This window comes from Centroberyx gerrardi, chromosome 11 (genome assembly GCF_048128805.1).
Source record: "Centroberyx gerrardi isolate f3 chromosome 11, fCenGer3.hap1.cur.20231027, whole genome shotgun sequence".
NCBI classification, from domain to species: Eukaryota; Metazoa; Chordata; class Actinopteri; order Beryciformes; family Berycidae; genus Centroberyx; species Centroberyx gerrardi.
In genome coordinates, this window is record NC_136007.1 from 336321 (window position 1) to 356289 (window position 19969).

General features: G+C 43.5%; 2 protein-coding genes across 2 annotated transcripts in view; one reads left to right on the top strand and one right to left on the bottom strand.

The window, feature by feature from the left end:
• The window catches only part of pfdn1 (prefoldin subunit 1), a 326057-nt gene that overhangs the window by 281622 nt on the left and 24466 nt on the right, over positions 1-19969 (bottom strand). The window lies entirely within an intron of this gene.
• The window catches only part of slc23a1 (solute carrier family 23 member 1), a 29700-nt gene that overhangs the window by 8798 nt on the left and 933 nt on the right, over positions 1-19969 (top strand). Inside the window, exons 8-12 of the mRNA XM_071903517.1 lie at positions 695-842; positions 2863-2968; positions 5935-6064; positions 8439-8582; positions 17913-18008. Coding sequence (XP_071759618.1) covers positions 695-842; positions 2863-2968; positions 5935-6064; positions 8439-8582; positions 17913-18008 — 624 coding nt within the window. The remainder of the gene's footprint in view (positions 1-694; positions 843-2862; positions 2969-5934; positions 6065-8438; positions 8583-17912; positions 18009-19969) is intronic.

Consider the following 19969-nt stretch of genomic DNA (forward strand, 5'->3'; position numbering starts at 1 on the left):
ACGGTGCAGGAATACACAGATGATTGACAGATGATTGACAGATGATTGACAGATGATTGACAGTCTTTACGGTGGTTGTATTCCATTGGACGTCCTTTTCCTGTCACAGCTCACAGGTCTTGCTGCTGTGTTTGCACATTGCTGTACTTCACCCAGCAGATATGGAAGTTTTTTGTTATTAGTCATGTTTTCAAAATCTCTATCTCTCTCTCCATCTCACCGGTCACTGTGTCCTGTCAACTATGAAGCAAAGACAAGACAAAGACAAAGATTATTTATATTTATATTATTTATATTTATATTTACATTATTTATGTCATGTTATCACAAGGCCTAAACTGTATCCCTGAGTCGTTTTTATCACTATTACTTATTTAACACATTTTTATCACTATTACTTTTACTTTGGATGACAAACAACACTGTTGTCAATTGTAAATTGTCCAAAGGCACAAGAAATCTTTCGACTGCAAAAACCACACATCAAACCTCCTGAGGCAGCTGAAGGTCAAACAGCATCACAACATCAGTGTCTTTCCCATTATAAACAGGCCAAAGGTCAAAGGTCAGAGGTCACAGCACCCCAAATATTCCTGAGGCTACAATGATCCTGATTATGAGAAGTGAAGGTGAAGACAGAAGAGCTCAGGATGTTAAAATGACTTCCTGCTCTCCCGCCTCCTGTTTCTGATAGGCCAGTGGGGGTTGCCGACAGTAACAGTTGCCGGGGTGCTGGGAATGCTGAGTGCCACCTTGGCAGGCATCGTGGAGTCGATAGGTGATTATTATGCCTGTGCCCGCCTCTCTGGAGCCACGCCCCCTCCAGTCCACGCCATCAACAGGTCAGATATATTCACCAGTAGGATTAAACTCATACCGGTTTGCCGATATCGGCTGTTTAATAAAACTGGATATGGTTCAGTCAGTGTTGTCAACTTCTGATATGATGGATATGATGCAGTTTGACTACATATTAATTATATGTTATATAGGTGTCATTTATTATATGACTTAATACAACACCCATTTCCATTGACCTAAATCGATTCCAAACAAGTATGTATGAATATGTTTTATTCTTATTCATCTTATTGTTATCCTGACTGTCTGGGTGCTATTAAGGAGTTCAACACCATATTGGCTCCTAACATCAAAACTTCTGCAAAAAATCTGGGTGTCGTTTTTGACCAGCACATGAATTATCAAGATGGTTCAATCCTGTTTTCTCCAACTAAGAAATATTGCAAAAATTAGATCAGTGTGATCTGTCAAAGATCTGGAACGCCTAATTCATGTTTTCATTTTCTCTTGTTTAGATTATTGCAATGTTTTCCTGCCTCAGCCAGGCAGCTTGGCTCGACTACAACTGGTCCAGAATGCAGCAGTCAGACTTTTAACTAGGACTTTAACCATTTTAACCAAATAACCCTTATTCTCACCTCACTGCACTGGCTGTTTGTCAAGTTTAGAATAAATTTTTAGATTCTTTAATCACTTACAAGGCCTTGAAAAGCCTGGACCTGACTGTATCTGTGAGCTGTGGTCTGGTCTGCTGGTCTTCCCCAGCTCCGGACTCAAAACTCAAAACTAAGGGAGACTCTGCCTCCGCAGTTTTGGCCCCAACTCTCTGGAGTCGTCTCCCCACCTGATTAGATCGGCCGAGTCTTTTGAATCCTAAAAACTAGGTTACTCGTGTAACCCCGGTTCTCTGAGTAGCATGAGTGAGATGTCTCACTATGGGATATGCTCCCTCGCGTATCTTCAGAAGCATTTATTCCACTATGCCAGCAGAGTGGCTGGCAGTCGTGACGTCTGTGTCAGGACCCTCTCTTTATAAACCAGCTGGGGCCTGAAGACCCATGCTTTAGTAGGCCAGTGCAATAGCCCCCACAATCCAGTGAGAAAGCCTCTGCTTTGCGACGGCCTTACCCCTGCAGGGCACAGCCCAGGACACAAACAACTGGTCCCCTTTCCTAAAACCACCAGTTCTATCAAAGTATACATGCAAAACATGCACTGGACACAAGTGTAGCCGTCGCTGCTCCAGAGAGCTGAATGGCAGAGGTTCGAGCTCCACAGGCGAGCATGAGTTGATTACCATAGGGACAAAAGCAGGGTTAGGCTGCAAGGTCACCTGTAAATTCTCCAGGGCAAAAAGCATGCATGCAGGATGCGGCGACAACGCATGAACATCACCCACATGTTTTGCCAATGCCAAACAATAAAGCCGTTTTAAAAGACAACTGCTTCATGTCTATCTGCTCAGGCCCCAGCTGGTTTACGCATACATTCTACCAGGGGTCCGGCAACCTCCTGGGCTCAAATGGGTGGCTTACCAGTGCCTTCAATATAACAGCCAAATCCCAAGAAGGGGAAACAGGTTTGGAGACCGGGAGCAGCCTCCGTGCCCCTCTCATGAACCAGCAGATAAGGGGGTGCTGACCCACAGTCTTACCCCCTAGGGTTAGGGTTAACCCTAACCCTAACCCCAGCATTCTGAATGGTATTTATAATATTCTGAGGGAGCCCCACAGTACTCAGAGTAACCCGCTCATTAGCCAGGCCCACAGGGCGAGGCGCTCCGGGTGAGGATGAAATATTTCCCCGCCCGTTGTTGTTGTTGTTGTTGTTGTTGTTGCTGTTGCTGTTGGTTGTTGCTGTTGTTTGTTGCTGTTGCTGTTGCTGTTGTTGTTGTTGTTGTTGTTGCTGTTGCTGTTGGTTGTTGCTGTTGTTGTTGATGTTGGTTGTTGCTGTTGCTGTTGCTGTTGCTGTTGTTGTTGTTGTTGTTGTTGCTGTTGGTTGTTGCTGTTGTTGTTGATGTTGGTTGTTGCTGTTGTTGTTGTTGTTGTCATGTGTTTGCAGAGGAATCTTCACAGAAGGCGTCTGCTGCATCATCGCCGGCCTTTTAGGGACAGGAAATGGCTCTACTTCCTCCAGTCCAAATATCGGCGTTCTGGGCATCACCAAGGTAACAGAGGCCACACCTCTCCTGAGAAGGTCAGCTGCAGTGACCGAGAGCTTGTTGGTAGTGATCTATCAGGATCTGAGACCAGTTAAGTCTAACAGTGATTCAGTGTTAGAGTTAAAGAATCGTAACAAATAAACTTGACTTAAGTTAACGAAGTTAATTGTGTCCTTTTGATTGTTTCCAAAGCCGTTTAGCTGCATACAGCTAAACAACATGCTAGCTAACTCCTTGATCACACTTTATCTGTAATGTATTTATGCTGCTTAGTTTTACAACAGGATCTGGTGGTGAGAAGAAACCGATCAGACTGTGTATTGATCAACATTTGATGCTATTCTGGATGGAAATCATTATTTAGTGATGAGCAACTGCAGGAATCAAATATTTTCTTTACAGCAGCCACTGTGGAGCTGGGCACAACTATGTTTAGGGTTACAACATTTTCTTTAACACTTTGATTCTCTGATGAAATGTTTTCATCATGAAAGAATAAAAAAACCCCAGTGTGAAACAGAATGTAATTTAGTTCTGGGATCAATGCATAAGAAGAATAAATCCAATTCATGTAACGGTTTGTCACAACATTTAGTTACAGAGTCTCATCTGAAATTAACGAACTTCCATCAGATAACGACATTCAACACATTAAAGGATAATTCCAGTTATTTTAAACCTGGGTCTTGTTTTCCTATTTTTTGCAATCATGATGATTGTGTTCAATATTTCATCACTTCCTTCACTGTGGACCAACACACACACACACACACACACGCACACACACACACACACACACACACACACACACACACAGGGCCCAAGCAAAGTCCAACAGTCGAACCCATTAATAAAACTTAATTAACCCATAAAGTATCTTTGTGAAGCCCTTCATCTTGTCAGGAGGGAGAAAGGAAGACTTCACATCACAGAACATGAATGGAAAACATCAGCTGTTCCAGTAGAAACCAGTAGAAACCAGATAAATCTCAGTGGCCTCTCCCTGCACCTCCATGGTCATAATAGTTAATTGTTAAAACTTTCTCTTAAAACGCCGCAGTCTCATGTCACAAACATCAGCTGGTAATATTTCCTGTGATCATTAACCAGTTCAGTTCTTTTAAATCAAGTCTTACTGTAAAACACATTTTAGACGTTTTAACTTATTTTATAAATGTTGTATTTGCCAGTTTTATTCTCATGTGACCCTGTTTTTAGTTTGTCTTGTATTTTTACTTTTTATCTTATTAGCTTTTATTTATTACCGTTTTATTGTCTGTAGGTGTCACTGCAACTCTGTTTGAAAAGTGTTGTAGCAATAAAGGTTATTATTATTGGTAATGCTAACAGTAACTTTCTGACATTTCCACCATGTGGTAGACAGGATTTTTTAACATCTCAACCAAAAGATCAGGGGCCGTATCCACAAAGCTTCCTAGTACTAAGAGTTGGTCCTAGTGGTGAAATTCTAAGAAAACTCTTAGAGTGATGACGTTTTCTAAGAATTTCCCCTTAAAAGTAAGACTAAATCCTAGTAAAGATAAAAGCTATTCACAAAGCATCTTAGCCCTTATGAGAGTTATCAATGTTAAGATATTTAGCAACAGGGAAACAGTGCAGCAGTGATAATTTAGGTTTATGCAGCCACATAGAACAATCGCACAAACAATCACACCTCCTTCAGACTCATATTGTGACGCAGCCTGTTTAATTCCCACTGGACGTGTGCACCGCCAACACAACAGCAGCTATGGATATAGTGAGTTTTCTCTGTATTGTCTGGTCACTGATGGGGACACATGTCACACACACGCATCATCAGCAATATACTCTTGTTCAAAAAATTTTCCAAAAAATTATACTAATACTACTAAGTCTTGAGCCATTTTCACCAAATCTTAACATCAAATTAGTAAAGTATAATAACATTACTGCATTCACCCAAATAAAGGCATAATGTGTCAACCTGTGAGGACCGTACAAGTATTAAAAAGTACCGTTCATATGGTTTTCAAAGATTTTGTCCAATCAGCTCTATTTTTTTTTTTTTTTTTGATAGTGTAAGCAAACCACGCGTTAATAACGAGTAAATGGTGTTTTATCTTGTGTGATTGCTTTACCAATGACAGCGTCTAAAAGACAGCATCATACCTAGCAACGGGGTCAACCACACCTTGGACCTTCTTGTCCATTCCCTGCTCAGATTTGCTCTGAGAACTTTCCTAAATCACTCCTACGCTGGGAAGTTTTAGGCTAAGATAAGACTCTGAGAGGATTCTCAGAATGTTTGTGGATACGGGCCCAGGAAGCTGTTGATGTAGTGATTTAATGCCAGTGTTGTAGTCAAGTCACCAAACCTGGAGTTGAATCCGAGTCCCGAGTCCTCCATGTTCGAATCCGAGTCCCCAAGGTCATGTCCGAGTCGAGTCTCTGGTCCTCAGTACCCAGTTATCCAGTAATCCTGCTAGAACAGAAAGACTTTCAGTGATTTCATTTGTTTTTTTATTTGTGTTTTGAAGTGGACAAGCCAATCTGAAAACTATACCATAAAGTTATTGTGTTGTAACAGACGGATTTACTATCCTCCTGTCAAATAAACGTTCAGATACTGTCAACCAGCCAGATGATCAGGGACAAATTTAGGGAAACGTTGAAAAGACGGGGAGCCAAGTCTGAGGTGATCAAGTCCCAAGTTCAAATCCTCAGCGCACGAGTCTGAGTCCAAGTCCGAGTCATCAATATTTAAGTCTGAGTCAAGTTACCATCACGTCAAGTCATCAGACCTGGGACTCGAGTCGGACTCGGGTGCTACAGCACCAGTTAAAGGGGAAAGTCCTGTAGAGCAGCGACAGAATCAGAGGTTAGAGGTTCCGTTCCCATCTGTAATAAAACCGTATGAAGTGACTGTAAACTTCACAGACAACAGATGTTTAGTAGAGTGTTAGATTTAAAAATGTTACATTTGTCTGCAGGTGGGCAGCAGGCGGGTGGTGCAGTACGGCGCAGCCATCATGTTCCTGTTGGGATCGGTGGGGAAGTTCACCGCTCTGTTTGCCTCTCTGCCTGATCCAATCCTGGGAGGAATGTTCTGCACTCTGTTTGGTAAGACAACAGGAAAAAACTGGAGTTTAGGACGTTTACACTCTTCCTGTGTTTTCAAACTGCCACCTCCTTTTTACTTAAATAGAAACAGGGAGTCACCACAAGGCGAAGTCATTTTTTTTTTTTTGTCAGAGCGTTCTACTGTCTAAAGCTGAGATGAGTCCACTTACCTTCAGAGTTTTTATTCTGTATTCAGACAGTAGGAAAGCAGAGAGGGAGACAGAGCAATGGAGACAGAGGAAGGAAAGTTCTGGTGGGATTCAATCTCAGGCCTTTAGGGACTTGTGGGTAAAATTGTCTCTCGTCTCTGTCAGGCAGAGGGGCGGGGCCATGTTTCACCAAGCTCCTCCCCCTTCACTCCTCCAATCTGAGTGTTTTACAGACAAATTGTTGTCTGTTGGACAGTGAAGCTCCAGCATCTCTTAGCCGTTGCTTCTGGAGTTTCTCCAGGACCTGAACTCACTGTATAAGATGTTTCCTGTAGATTTGACTGGAAGACGCTCAGATTGGAGGAGTGATGGGGGAGGAGCTTGGTGAAAAATGTTTTCATGACAGTTTTACACACGTTTTAGGGGTAGATGTGGTGGGAAAAGTGCAGCCAAAAGACTTTGGTTGACCAATCACAACAAAGAGGAGGAGGGACTTGTTGCTGCGTAGGAACCTGGTTGGACTCTCCATTGCAGCAGTCTGCTCTTTCATTGGTCAAACAAAATACACAGAAACCCAAACTAGTGTAACATGGATGGTCTCCATCTTTAAAAAAGGAGCGGAGGGTTTGTTCCAACTCTGGAGGAATCTCGCTGCTCGGCCTGCTGGGAAAACCTCTGACAAGCTGCTGGGAGGAAACTGACCCACTGTGGAACCTCAGATTCAGGAGGAACGATGTGGATCACAGAACAGCGGAGCAGCTTCTTACGCTACAGATAACTGAGGCATCATGGGAGTTTCCTGATCCTGTCTCCATGTGTTCAGTGGATTTGTTCCCTGAGTGTCCTGCAGGAGGCGCTGTGGCAGCATGGGGAGCCGCTCAGTCCCGGTTCACTCAGACTGACAGCTGGTTTGTGTTGTTGCTGCTTCAAGGCATCAGACTCCAACAAGATGCTGCTGGTCTCTCCTGTTTGTATCTTCATGGACAGCAGATCAAGGAGCGGCCGGTCTGGAGAGAGTCCAGTTCAGTGACATCAGGGAGGATCTCTGCTGTTTGAGGATGATGTCATCCTTCTGGCTTCATCACACTGTGATCTCTGATGGGAACTGGAGGAGCATCAAGTCTGAGCTCATGGTTCTCTGATGGAAAAGGTTTCCTGTCCCATCCAGCTGCCCCAGGTGGAGGAGTTCAGGTATCTGGGGGTACGAAGGGTAAGAAGTGCAGTGGAGAAGAGACATTTACTGGTCGATCTTCATTCTGATTCTCACCCAGCTTTGGGTAGAGACCAAAACAATGAGATCGCAGATGCAAACTGCTGAAATAAGGTTTCTCCTCCTCAGGGTGACATGAGGTTTCTCCTCAGTGACATGATGTTTCTCCTCCTCAGGGTGACATGAGGTTTCTCCTCAGTGACATGATGTTTCTCCTCCTCAGGGTGACATGAGGTTTCTCCTCAGTGACATGATGTTTCTCCTCCTCAGTGACATGAGGTTTCTCCTCAGTGACATGAGGTTTCTCCTCCTCAGGGTGACATGAGGTTTCTCCTCAGTGACATGAGGTTTCACCTCCTCAGGGTGACATGAGGTTTCTCCTCAGGGTGACATGAGGTTTCTCCTCCTCATGGTGACATGAGGTTTCTCCTCCTCAGGGTGACATGAGGTTTCTCCTCAGTGACATTAGATTTCTCCTCAGGGTGACATGAGGTTTCTCCTCAGGGTGACATGAGGTTTCTCCTCAGTGACGTGAGGTTTCTCCTCAGTGATGTGAGGTTTCTCCTCAGTGACGTGAGGTTTCTCCTCAGTGACGTTAGGTTTCTCCTCAGGGTGACATAAGGTTTCTCCTCAGTGACATGAGGTTTCTCATCAGGGTGACATGAGGTTTCTCCTCAGTGACGTTAGGTTTCTCCTCAGGGTGACATGAGGTTTCTCCTCAGTGACGTTAGATTTCTCCTCAGGGTGACAGGTTGAAGATCCAGCAGGGTCTTGGTGTTCAGCTGCTGCTCCTCCATATTGGGAGGAGGAGGAGCTGGAGGGACTACATCTCCCAGCATCAGAGATCCCCCAGGAGGAGCTGGAGGAAGTTGCTGCTCTGCTGCCCCATACAATATAAATAATAATAATAATAATAATAAGAAGAAGAATTCCAAAATGAATGATACCAGCAGGAGGTTTGTCTAATATTGTAATAATACATTTAATAATAATATGAATCTTAATATTTTTGCAGGTATGATAACAGCAGTAGGTTTGTCCAACCTGCAGTTGGTGGATCTGAACTCGTCCAGAAATCTTTTTGTTCTTGGATTCTCCATGTTCTTCGGTCTGACGCTACCGGCTTACCTGGACACACACAAACACTCCATTAATACAGGTAACACACACACACACACACACACACACACACACAGCCAAGGTGGGGGGGTGGAGTGTTAATGACGTATATGAAGTGTGTAGCCTATATGACATTTATGTGTATATGTAGTGTGTATATGACATGTACTGTACAGTATATGATGCTATGTAAAGCCCTTTGAGACAAAGGGCTATATAAATAGACTAGACTAAGACTAGACTAATACAGGAGTGTTTGGCTCAAAGAACAAATCTATGCAGCATGACTCAGATTTGGCTTGCAGTGAACCTCCAAACATGAGAACAAGAGATTCCTGCAGAACCAACCTCAGATCAACTATCTGTAATTATCCGGAGTTAGGATTAGTGTGTGAAGACCAACATGTTGGATTCCTTTTGAAGGCATGAGAGTGTGGTGCTCTTCTCTCTCTCTGCACTAGAGATGTGGTGTTTCATAGACAATTCAGCTATCACCTGGGAGAAGATTTTTGACATAAAGTTGGAACCTCGATCGGTTTGAATGTGTTTTGGCAACTAAAAAATGGAAAAGAATTTCACCAAGGCTTTCAGTATTCCACGGGCCTTTAGGGTGTGCAACAGGACTGTCTTGGTACACAAGTACACACATCATGGTAAGAATGTACTGATTACCAGCCTTTGTCTTTGGCAAGGGCCTGACGCAGTCAATGATGACATGTTCAAATGGTTCCTAACCGCTGGGATTGGATGTAAAGGGGCAGCAGAAATCACCTGGATGGGCTTACCAGCAACCTGACAGGCATGGCAGGAGCGACAGAACTTGTCCATGTCAGACTTTAGACCTGGCCAAAAGAAATAGTGGAGAATCCGGTTACGAGACTGTGGTCATGAGCCAGACTCAACACCTGGGAGCAGAACTGCTGTGGCACTACTAGTTGATAGACTGAGTCACATTCCAAGCTGGACCTAGACCATTTGCGCACTAGAACCCCATCATCCAATAGGTAAGTTACTGGTTTTTCACCAACCCTCTGTGTTTGAGCAGTAGACAAACAGGTAACCAATGTACTGTCAGACTGTTGTGCCGTAATCAGTTAGACTTTATCTACTGGCAACGTCAAACCCATGTCAGCTGGTGATAACTCAACAGAAACAGGCGCACACTTATGTTCATCTAACAAAGAGCTGGAGGGATCATCAAGGATATCCATAAACGAGTCAGTGAGATCCACCAAGTCTCCAAACTTATGGTTTAAATTCTTTGTTGTCCTCACTTTCCACCATTTGTTCATTGAGGATGGTGTCAGGTCTTTTTGTTTGGATGAGACCCACTGCAGATGGTCATTTAATGGCATTGGTTTGGATTGGTCTTTTTTTTTAGCACTGGGCAGGCAGCAATGAGGTCTCTAGGTTCATGGCAATAAAAACACGACTTTCAGCCGAGACAGATGTGTTGCACCGGGAAACTTTGGGAGATTTAACTTTCCTCTCCACGGAGAAAGGATGATCACGTTGCACTGGGGAGGAAATCAGATTTTTGGGAGTTTATCTTTTGGCCACCGCAGAGTAGCTGCAATGTGTTCAAATGCATTGAAATATGAGTCCACTTTGGAATGGGGGAACAAGTGCAATCTGCCTGCTTACATCAAAACTGACATACTGAGAGGGAAAAGGTGCTGGACTGGGGCTGGACTTGGACATCACAAAACCCAGCAACCATCAACAGGTCTGCTTTCTTACACCTATCCAACATATCCACTGTGGGATTGGTAGTGAAATCATCTAACTCAAATTCCATTATGGTCACCCTCAAGAAAGAACTGCCAATCAAAAAGATTACCGAACAACAACTTATTTTACCTACCGCACTAACCCAATGACTCCCCTCTATTTTCCTGCTCCCAAGGAAAACCAGCAAGCAGAATGGCAGTTAAACTGAAGCGATTTTATTAACCCATGTACCACTTTTAACTTCAGAGTGGGCATTGCCAAAACAATAAAGATCCTGTACAGACCCACACCGCGTGTTCAGTTCAATTCAGTTCAGTTCAGTTCAATACAATGCACTGAAGCACTGCGACACAGTTATCGGTTCAATAAGGTGGGCTCTATGTTACCTACCATTAACGTCTATAGGGCAGCAGGAGACGTGTTATCGGGTTACTGTTTACAAATCCCATTACTAACACAGGCGAGTTTTCTCTTTGGAAAAGGGCAGGGCTGAAGATAAAATAAATGAATCAAATGCACCCGTGTCATGTAGTATTTTCACCGGCACCGTCTCATTACCTCCTACGAGAGACACATGCCCTTCTGTTATAAAAGGCAAGTATGAGTCAAGACCAGGATCAGAAACTTTGGGCTGCAACTCACTACAGAGCAGGTCAGAAACAACTAGACTGGAAACCGGCGCAGCTAACATGGAAGGCTTTGCATGCGCACCAGTCCCAGGCTGCTTAGACTTATACCTGTATGCATGACAGTAATTTTTCCAGTGACCCCTCTTATGACAGTAGTGGCACACTTTGACATACTCCCGCATGCTGTACTCACCCTTCTTCTCCAAACCAATACTCCCTGTATGACCACAGGAAAACTCACTGACACCAGGAGCATGTTCTCTAAAATAACCAGAGTCACGAGCGCGAGGCGCTCCAGCACTTCCTCTGTGCGTCAAAATGTAATCATCTGCCAGCAGCAGCTTCTGCAGCGGTCTTTACCTTTTGTTCACTGATATATGTGGCTATGCACTCTGGAACAGAATTTTTGAACTGTTCAAGAACGATCAGATCACACAAATCCTCAAAACCCTTCACATCAGAGGCGGAACACCAACGACTGAAATGGGTAACTAAATCACGAGCAAACTCAAGGTGTGTTTTATCCCCTTTTTTCCAACTTCTGAACCGCTGGCGATAAGCTTCAGGAACCAACTCATAGGCCTTCAGGACCGCAGACTTCACTTTTGAGTAGCTCAAGCTGTCACTCGCACTCAAACAAAAATAGGCCTCCTGAGCCCATCCCATTAAAACACATTGTAGCATTAACGTATGGTCAGCATCAGGCCAGCCCCTTGCATCCGCCACATGCTCAAATAAGGAGAAAAAGGTCTCTGGATTGCGATCATTAAACTTAGGCACCAAGTGCAAATTACTTAATGCGTCAAATGAATGCTGAGGCCCCCCCTGATTCGGACCCCCATCCAAACACAGATTACCAGAAAGTTTCCCCTCTCTGATTAAACTCAGCTTCTGAAACTCCAAATCCAATTTTGCCTTCTCAGCTTCTCCAGTACCAACATTATCTCCATTTCAGTTTCTTGTCGCATTTTTTCTACTTCCAATTTTTTTTCTTTCTCACATTCCATACGCAACAACAACAGCTCCCTTTGCTGCTCAAACGTCAGGCTAACGCCCGGGACTGGATGCTGAGACAAACCATCTGTGCCAACCGAACTAGGCGGTGGCTCCTTACAAGACAAAACTTTCATATGATATAAATTAGCCTTCAGAATTGACTTAACATTTTCCTTAGCCGTTTCTTGCCAATGACAATGTCATAGTATTCAGCAATTCTTATCAACTGATCTTTTGAACAATGATCCAACAACAAATTCCTCCACTTCAACCATGACCAATTGTTAAACAGGCTTGCTGCCCACAGCACCTAGGAACAAAGCAATGCACCGTATTGACCCACACAAGTGGCATACAAGACAAGCTCACCACAGAGCATCCCCTCTATCTAACTGCCTAACCAAAAACTGACTACATGTCTCAGCCCTAGTCTTCATGAGATTACCGGTGGCAGGTATTTACACACTAGAGCCCAATGATGACGGCTTGGCCTGCATACCCGTCCCGTGCTGCTGTAATATAAAATAAGACGAATAAATTACAGTTTTAAATAATATACATAGTAAAAAAAGTGAAATTAGTAAAAACTATGGAACCAAATAAATAAGAAACGAATAAAAAAAAAAGCCTTCCACATTGTAGCGTAATGTAAGATAAACGGCAAAAGTCAACATGCTTTTCAAAATGAATGCTTAGAAGGTTGATTCATTATTATTTTTAATGAAAAACACAACAATAAAACAGTGCAATGACAAACTCTCTTATATTGAACATAGAAATAGAACTTTTATTAACAAAACGAATAAGACGGATGACGGCTTGGCCTGCATAGCTACCTGTCCTGTGCTGCTGTAATATAAAATAAGACGAATAAATTATACAGTTTTAAATAATATAAATAGTAAAAAAGTGAAATTAACAAAAACTATGGAACCAAATAAATAAGAAACGAATAAAAAAACAAAGCCTTCCACATTGTAGCGTAATGCCTAAGATAAAAGGCAAAAGTCAACAGGCTTTTCAAACAAAATTTGAAACTAAATTGGCAATTGGCGACAGTGCTTTACATGTTCTTTGCCAGGAAAACCAACATATTCACCTTCTCTGGCTTAAGAAGGGATCTTATGGGGGTGACTATGTTCCCTGCCGTGCTGAACACCCTCTCGGATGCGCAGCTTGTTGCACATGCGCAAAGGTATTTTTTGGCTAACTTTGCCAGCAGGGGAAGCCTCGTTTGATTCGCTTTCCACCAGACGAGAGGATCCTCCTCCGTGTTGATGGCGGCCTCTTGAGCATAGGTGGCAATCTCCGCGACTACCTTTTCAGGAAGAGTTGGTGTGGCTGTGGCCCCAGCGAGTTGCACAGTCCAGTCCTGTTGGGTGAAAATAAATACACAATTTTACCAACCTTAATTTAAAAAATGCTTAGGATTTGGTACAATTATAAATACCATATTCATACATCGAAGTGGAAAGGCACCAAACCCTCATTTACTTTGTTTAGGATTGATTTTGTAAATTATTTTAAATCACTTAAATATGTCAAACAAGAACAAAAAAAACATCTTAAGTTCTTCTCTTTTAGCTGCTCCACAAAGCAGAACAAAAACATTTGGTGATGCTGCTTTTTCAGCCGTTATGCTCCAAGCAGCTGGAACAGCCTTCCAGAGGATCTGAGAGGAGCTGCTGAATATATTGATATTTTTAAATGTAAACTAAAAACCCATCTATTTAGTCTGGCTTTTATGTAGTGTTTTATAATTTTATGGTTTTATTATTATATACTTCTTTTATTTATTATCATCATTATTATTTATTTTATTCTATTTTGTTTTATTAACATTTTACTGTTTATCATTATTATTTATTTTATTTTATTCTATTTTATTTTATTAACATTTTACTGTTTCGTCCCCAAACTATAGGCTATTACCTAATAATAAACTTACCGCCACCAGCGAGTGCTGTGGGAGGCCGAGCTTGACCCGGGCTTTCTGCAGCTCCCGTCTCCTCCAGCTGTGAGAGAACATGCCGTTAATTGTGCGACAAACTGCCACGGCACGCTCTGTGCACACTTTCTCTGTCTTGTCGACGGTGTTGGACACAGCGAGGTTCAGGTTGTGCCCAAAGCAGCTCAACCGGGGCCAGCCGCAGTTACGAACAGCCACTTTATCCTTTTCTAATCTCCATTCTCGCAGAGCCTCCTGCAAGACATCGGCCAAGTCTGGCAAAAAGCTTGTTTGCAGGCATTTGGATACCAGGGTCCATTCAGTGTCAATGAAATGTAAAGTCAGTGACATGTACGGTGTCATTTTTGTGCTGGACCACATGTCTGTTGTGAGGGAAAAGTGCTCGACTGCTGAGATGGCCCGTTGCAGCTCACTCCAGACACAAGTGTAGGCGCGCGGGACGGCTGTTGTGGAGAAATATGTCCGCCCTGGTACCTTGTACTGGCGGTCGAGTGTGGTTAAGAGGTCTCTGAACGATTGCTTTTCAACAGTGTTGAAAGACACCATTTCTTTGCAGATATATTTGGTCACCGCATCAGTGCATGCGTTCCACCTCTTGCTGTCCTTCTTATATTTAGTGCATCGTGCAAACGCACCACTTATGGCTGGCTGTGTGTCTGGCCTCTGCGGTTGAGATTTCGCTGCGGGGCCCATTTTGGCAGCCTCACTCTTGTGGTGCACTTGAAGGTGTGTGTGTAGATTAGAGGTGTTGCCTCCAGATGCCGCCACCTTCATCAGGCAAAGTTTACAGATTGCCTGATTAACGTTATCAGGTTCCCTATTAGCATTGGGTTTAAATCCGAAATATTGCCAAATAGGCGCTTTTGCTTTTCGCTTTGACACCAAATCCTCCGCCATCGTCTTGTCGGTCAACTCTCCTTACTCTCGTCACGTGACAAGTGAAATCTGACTCTGACTGCTGCTGCTGCTGCGGACGGAGACACTTTCAGTTTATAATTGTAGCGTCCGTCGTCTGACTAAGTATTGATAACACGTCGCTTAGTATTTTACAAATTAGAGTTTTTTTATTTGATGAACGTGGGCGCTGATACGCGAAAATTAACTAAATGAGTTTTATTTCTATAAAAAAAAAAGGAAAATGACGGTGTCGGTGGGCAAGTAATGTAATCGGTGTATGCCCGACCACCGTGTAACACCGGTAACACCGACTACCGCGGCAAGCCTAGCATAGAGCGGACACGCCCACAGACACACAAGCCCTGACAGAGGGAGTTGGGGCCGTCACACTTTTGTTTTCAAACTGGGAGACTCTGTGGATCGAGTTCACTCTGCTGGTCTGCTGTCTGTACATCTCCACATTACAGACATGAGGTGATGTGACATCAGACGCATTAGAGATCGATTTAGATCAATTTCTCTACATTGACCAACTGACTGTCTGACTGTCTGACTGACTGACTGACTGTCTGACTGACTGACTGACTGACTGACTGACTGTCTGACTGACTGACTGACTGACTGACTGTCTGACTGTCTGACTGACTGACTGACTGTCTGACTGACTGACTGACTGACTGACTGACTGTCTGACTGACTGACTGACTGACTGACTGTCTGACTGACTGACTGTCTGACTGACTGACCGTCTGACTGACCGACTGACTGACTGACTGTCTGACTGACTGACTGTCTGACTGACTGACTGACTGACTGACTGACTGTCTGACTGACTGACTGACTGTCTAACTGTCTGACTGACTGACCGTCTGACCGACGGACCGACGGACAGACGGACGGACGGACTGACTGACTGACTGACTGACTGACTGACTGACTGACTGACTGACGGACTGACTGACTGACTGACTGACTGACTGACTGACTGCCTTGTGATGCCCTCGGCTGTGGTGTGGGAAAAACCAGGCGCTCTAACTTACCTGACAAAGTAAAAGAAACCAAAACACGTAAGTGATTAATCTAACTCTGTGGCAAAAACAGGAGAAAACAAGGTACTCAAACAAAATGGCTGCCCACCGCTACAACATGGAACTGCTGCTGTATTTACAAATATATACAAAGTCCATCCGTTTTCACAAGTCTCACAGCCAGAGACTCTGCAGACTAACTGTCACGCTTGTGTTGGGAGCCAGGAAGGAGAGAGAGAGCCGCTGTCTGCTGGCTTCATATCATCCACAGGCCAATCAGCACAAAGGACACACCTAGACACCTAGACACACCACGCCTTTATTTCCAGTAGATTGGATTACTGCAATGGTCTGTTCACAGGGCTTTCAAAAAAAGCTCTTCGGCAACTCCAACTTATTCAGAACGCCGCTGCCAGGGTCCTGACGAAAACTAGGAAATACGACCACATTACACCAGTTCTAAAATCCTTACACTGGCTACCAGTCACTCAGAGAATTGATTTCAAAATCTTGCTGCTTGTCTACAAATCACTCTGTGGCTCTGGGCCCAAATACATCTCTGACATGCTTGTGCCATATGAACCTTCTAGGACCCTTAGGACATCTGGGGCCGGCCTACCGGCTGTCCCAAGAGTTAGAACAAAACACGGTGAAGCAGCGTTTTGTTATCATGCAACACAGACCTAGAATAACCTGCCAGATGATATTAGACAAGCCCCGACTCTGACCACTTTTAAGTCAAAGCTTAAAACTTTCCTATTTTACACTGCCTACTCTACCCTGTAATGGCTAAAAACTTATCTTTTCAGCTTAGCTTTTAAATAGCCTTCATTTTAACTGTTTCTGTTCAGGATCCCAACAGAGCTGACACAGGCAAGTATGAATTTTCATTCATCTTGTCCGGGTAATGCTTACTTGCACGAGTGAACACTATATGTGGGGGGGACAGAGTATCTAGCAACTCAAAAGAGCTAGATGACAGAGCTTATCTAGCAACTAAAAAGAGCTAGATGACAGAGCTTTATCTAGGAACTCAAAAGAGCTAGATGACAGAGCTTATCTAGGAACTCAAGAGCTAGATGACAGAGCTTTATCTTTACCCTGTATGATTCTCATCCATCTGTGGACCAAGAGGAGAATCTATGATCCTCGCCTGCCTTAGGCAGTGAAATCTGACGTAAATATCAGATCAAGAGTAGAATCAGGAAGGACAGGGGATAAGAAAATTAAAGAAAAACATATGGGTTCACTCATAATGTGCATCTAACAGTGGGAGTATTTGTTGTATTCTTTTATCTTTCTATTTCACTTGATTTAAACTGCACTAGTTTACTTTTTAAGTCTTTTATCTTTTGTATCTCTTGTCTGTACACTTTTTAATTGTAAATCTTTTACCTTTACTGTATTTTTTATTACTCTGTAAAGCACTTTGAATTGCCTCAGTGTATGAAATGTGCTACACAAATAAAGCTGCCTTGCCTTGCCTAGACAGTCAGCTGGTTCAGCCAATGGAAAAACAGCATCTGCAAGTCATCAAACACAGAGAGAGAGAGAACAGCACTACGACTCACATGGCAACCTGCACACATCACCAGATATGACAGGGTTAGGTTCGGCTCAGTTCACTTCAGTTCACTTCAGTTCAGTTCGGTTCAGTTCGGCTCAGTTCAGTTCAGTTCAGTTCAGTTCAGTTCAGTTCAGTTCGGCTCGGTTCACTTCAGTTCAGTTCAGTTCGGTTCAGTTCACTTCAGTTCAGTTCAGTTCGGTTCAGTTCGGCTCAGTTCAGTTCAGTTCACTTCAGTTCAGTTCAGTTCGGTTCAGTTCACTTCAGTTCAGTTCAGTTCGGTTCAGTTCGGCTCAGTTCAGTTCAGTTCGGCTCAGTTCAGTTCGGTTCGACAGAGAAAAGGAACAACAGTTCTTTGCCCAAACTTATTGAACTGAATATTGAGTGTAGAAGTACACAGTATAGATCAGTTCTCCACATAGATCCAGATCATATAGATCACTTCTCTCTGTGTAGATCTAGATCATATAGATCAGTTCTCCATATGGATCCAGATCATATAGATCAGTACTCCGTATAGATCCAGATCATATAGATCAGTTCTCTGTGTCTGCAGGTCTTCCGGAGCTCGATCAGATCCTGACAGTTCTTCTTTCCACTGAGATGTTTGTTGGAGGATTTTTGGCCTTCTGTCTGGACAACACCATCCCCGGTAACACACACACACACACACACACACACACACACACACACACACACACACACACGTACACACACACTCACACTCAGACACACACATGCTCTCGATCTCTCTTTGTTTGTGTTTGTTGCTGCTCTTCGTCACTATGAGAGTTATTAATCTGTCACTCAACACTGTCGCCCAGAGCAACAGCTGTGTGTGTGTGTGTGTGTGTGTGTGTTGTAATTCTAAGTCTACTTTCCATATCATGTACATTCGGCTTCATGTTACAGTCTGTGGACTTCGCAGCATGTCTGTCCAGTATGCATGTGTGTGTGTGTGAGTGTGTGTGTGTCTGTGTGTGTGTGAGTGTGTGTGTGAGTGTGTGTGTGAGTGTGAATACCAGTGTGCTCAAGTAATTTTTAAAGATTTATGATGCGCCTTCACCCTGAGAACCGGGAATACACACAGGTGACAGTGAGAGAGAAACCAATGTTAGCAGGGAATATGTGTGTGTGTGGGCGTGTGTGTGTGTGTGTGTGTGTGTGTGTGTGTTTTTAACCTTTTTTCAAGATTCTGAGATTAGAAATATTTGTTGAGACTTGAACTGAAACATGAAGACATATAAATAAATAATAAATCTGTTGAGATACATTTCTTACAATTCCGAATGAATTTTCTCATTCAAATTCAGTTTAATGAGCTCTGGATTCAAATCTGGATTCAAATCTGGATTCAAATCTGGATTAATTTCCTCCAGGTGAAGCAGTCTGGCGTTTCATCTTGTTCAGTTTCTTACTCTTTGTTCAGACTTGATCTTTAGACTGTCACACTGTTATTTGATCAGGTGGGATTTGTGTGTCCAGGCAGTGTTCAGCTTTCTGCATCGGTTGCCGTGGTAACAACGAGCCGTGTGCACGTACGGTAACTGATGGCACAGAACCAAAACAAAAAGCTGCAAATGCAGAACGGAGATGTTTCATCTTCACCTTCAGACACACGACTGTAGGAGAGTGATGTCACAGCAGCAGTATCTGGTCTTCCTCCTGGTTGTCTCTTCTAGTCTTACTGAGTCTTCCCCCAAACTGTCTGCCGGTCCAGCTGCTGGTTTACTTCTCCATGTTGGTTTCTGGCTCTGGATGTGACTCAGTGTCACGTGTAGGGATGGGAATTGATAAGATTTTATTGATACCAATGCCATTATTGATTCTGCTTATCGGTCCGGTTCTTTATCGATTCCCTTATCGATTCCCGATCAATTTTCTGTGTGGAAAAAAAAGTAGGCCTACACAGGTTTTCAGCGACAACGCAGCTGTTTTATTATCTCGAGTCTGAACACAGTGTAGAATGTCTGCCTAATAACATTTGAACATGTTAAAATAAATTACAATGCTCCTTTTCTTAAAATTATATAACTTGGAAAACAAATAAGATGGTTAGATGGTTACCCTAAGATGTTTCAACATATTGCTGGTGTTTCCACCCTTAAGGCTGCGTTCACACATAGCATATTTTCCCCAACCACCAGCGCCCTTTCCTCATTAAAAGCAATGGGAAGCGGCAGCAAGGCGCACAAAAGGCGGCCGCTCCCAAAAAGCGCTGCAGCGGCGGTTTTTTCGTCAGAGCGGAGCGCTTTCAAAAATTGAGAAATGTTCAACTTTTCAGAAAAGCGCAGAGTGACGTGAACCGCTTTTTCCCAGCCGACCAATCGCGATGACAGAGACGCCGGCCGTTTCCCATAGCAACAACAAATGTGGAGAAAGTGAAAGTGCCGGTGGAGAAATTGGACGTTGTAATAAGTGAATTTCCGTTACCGCAACAGCGATCATAAAGGCAGTATGGATTATACTGGACATGTATTGGAAATATCTGGTAAGCCTTTGCTTGTTGCACAACACTGTTCTGTCTGCTAGAAGAGCTAACCAGCTGGTTAGTGAGCTAGCAGCTGCTCAGCTAACATCAGGTGACGTTGCCGTGATCCGCTTCTTATTTCT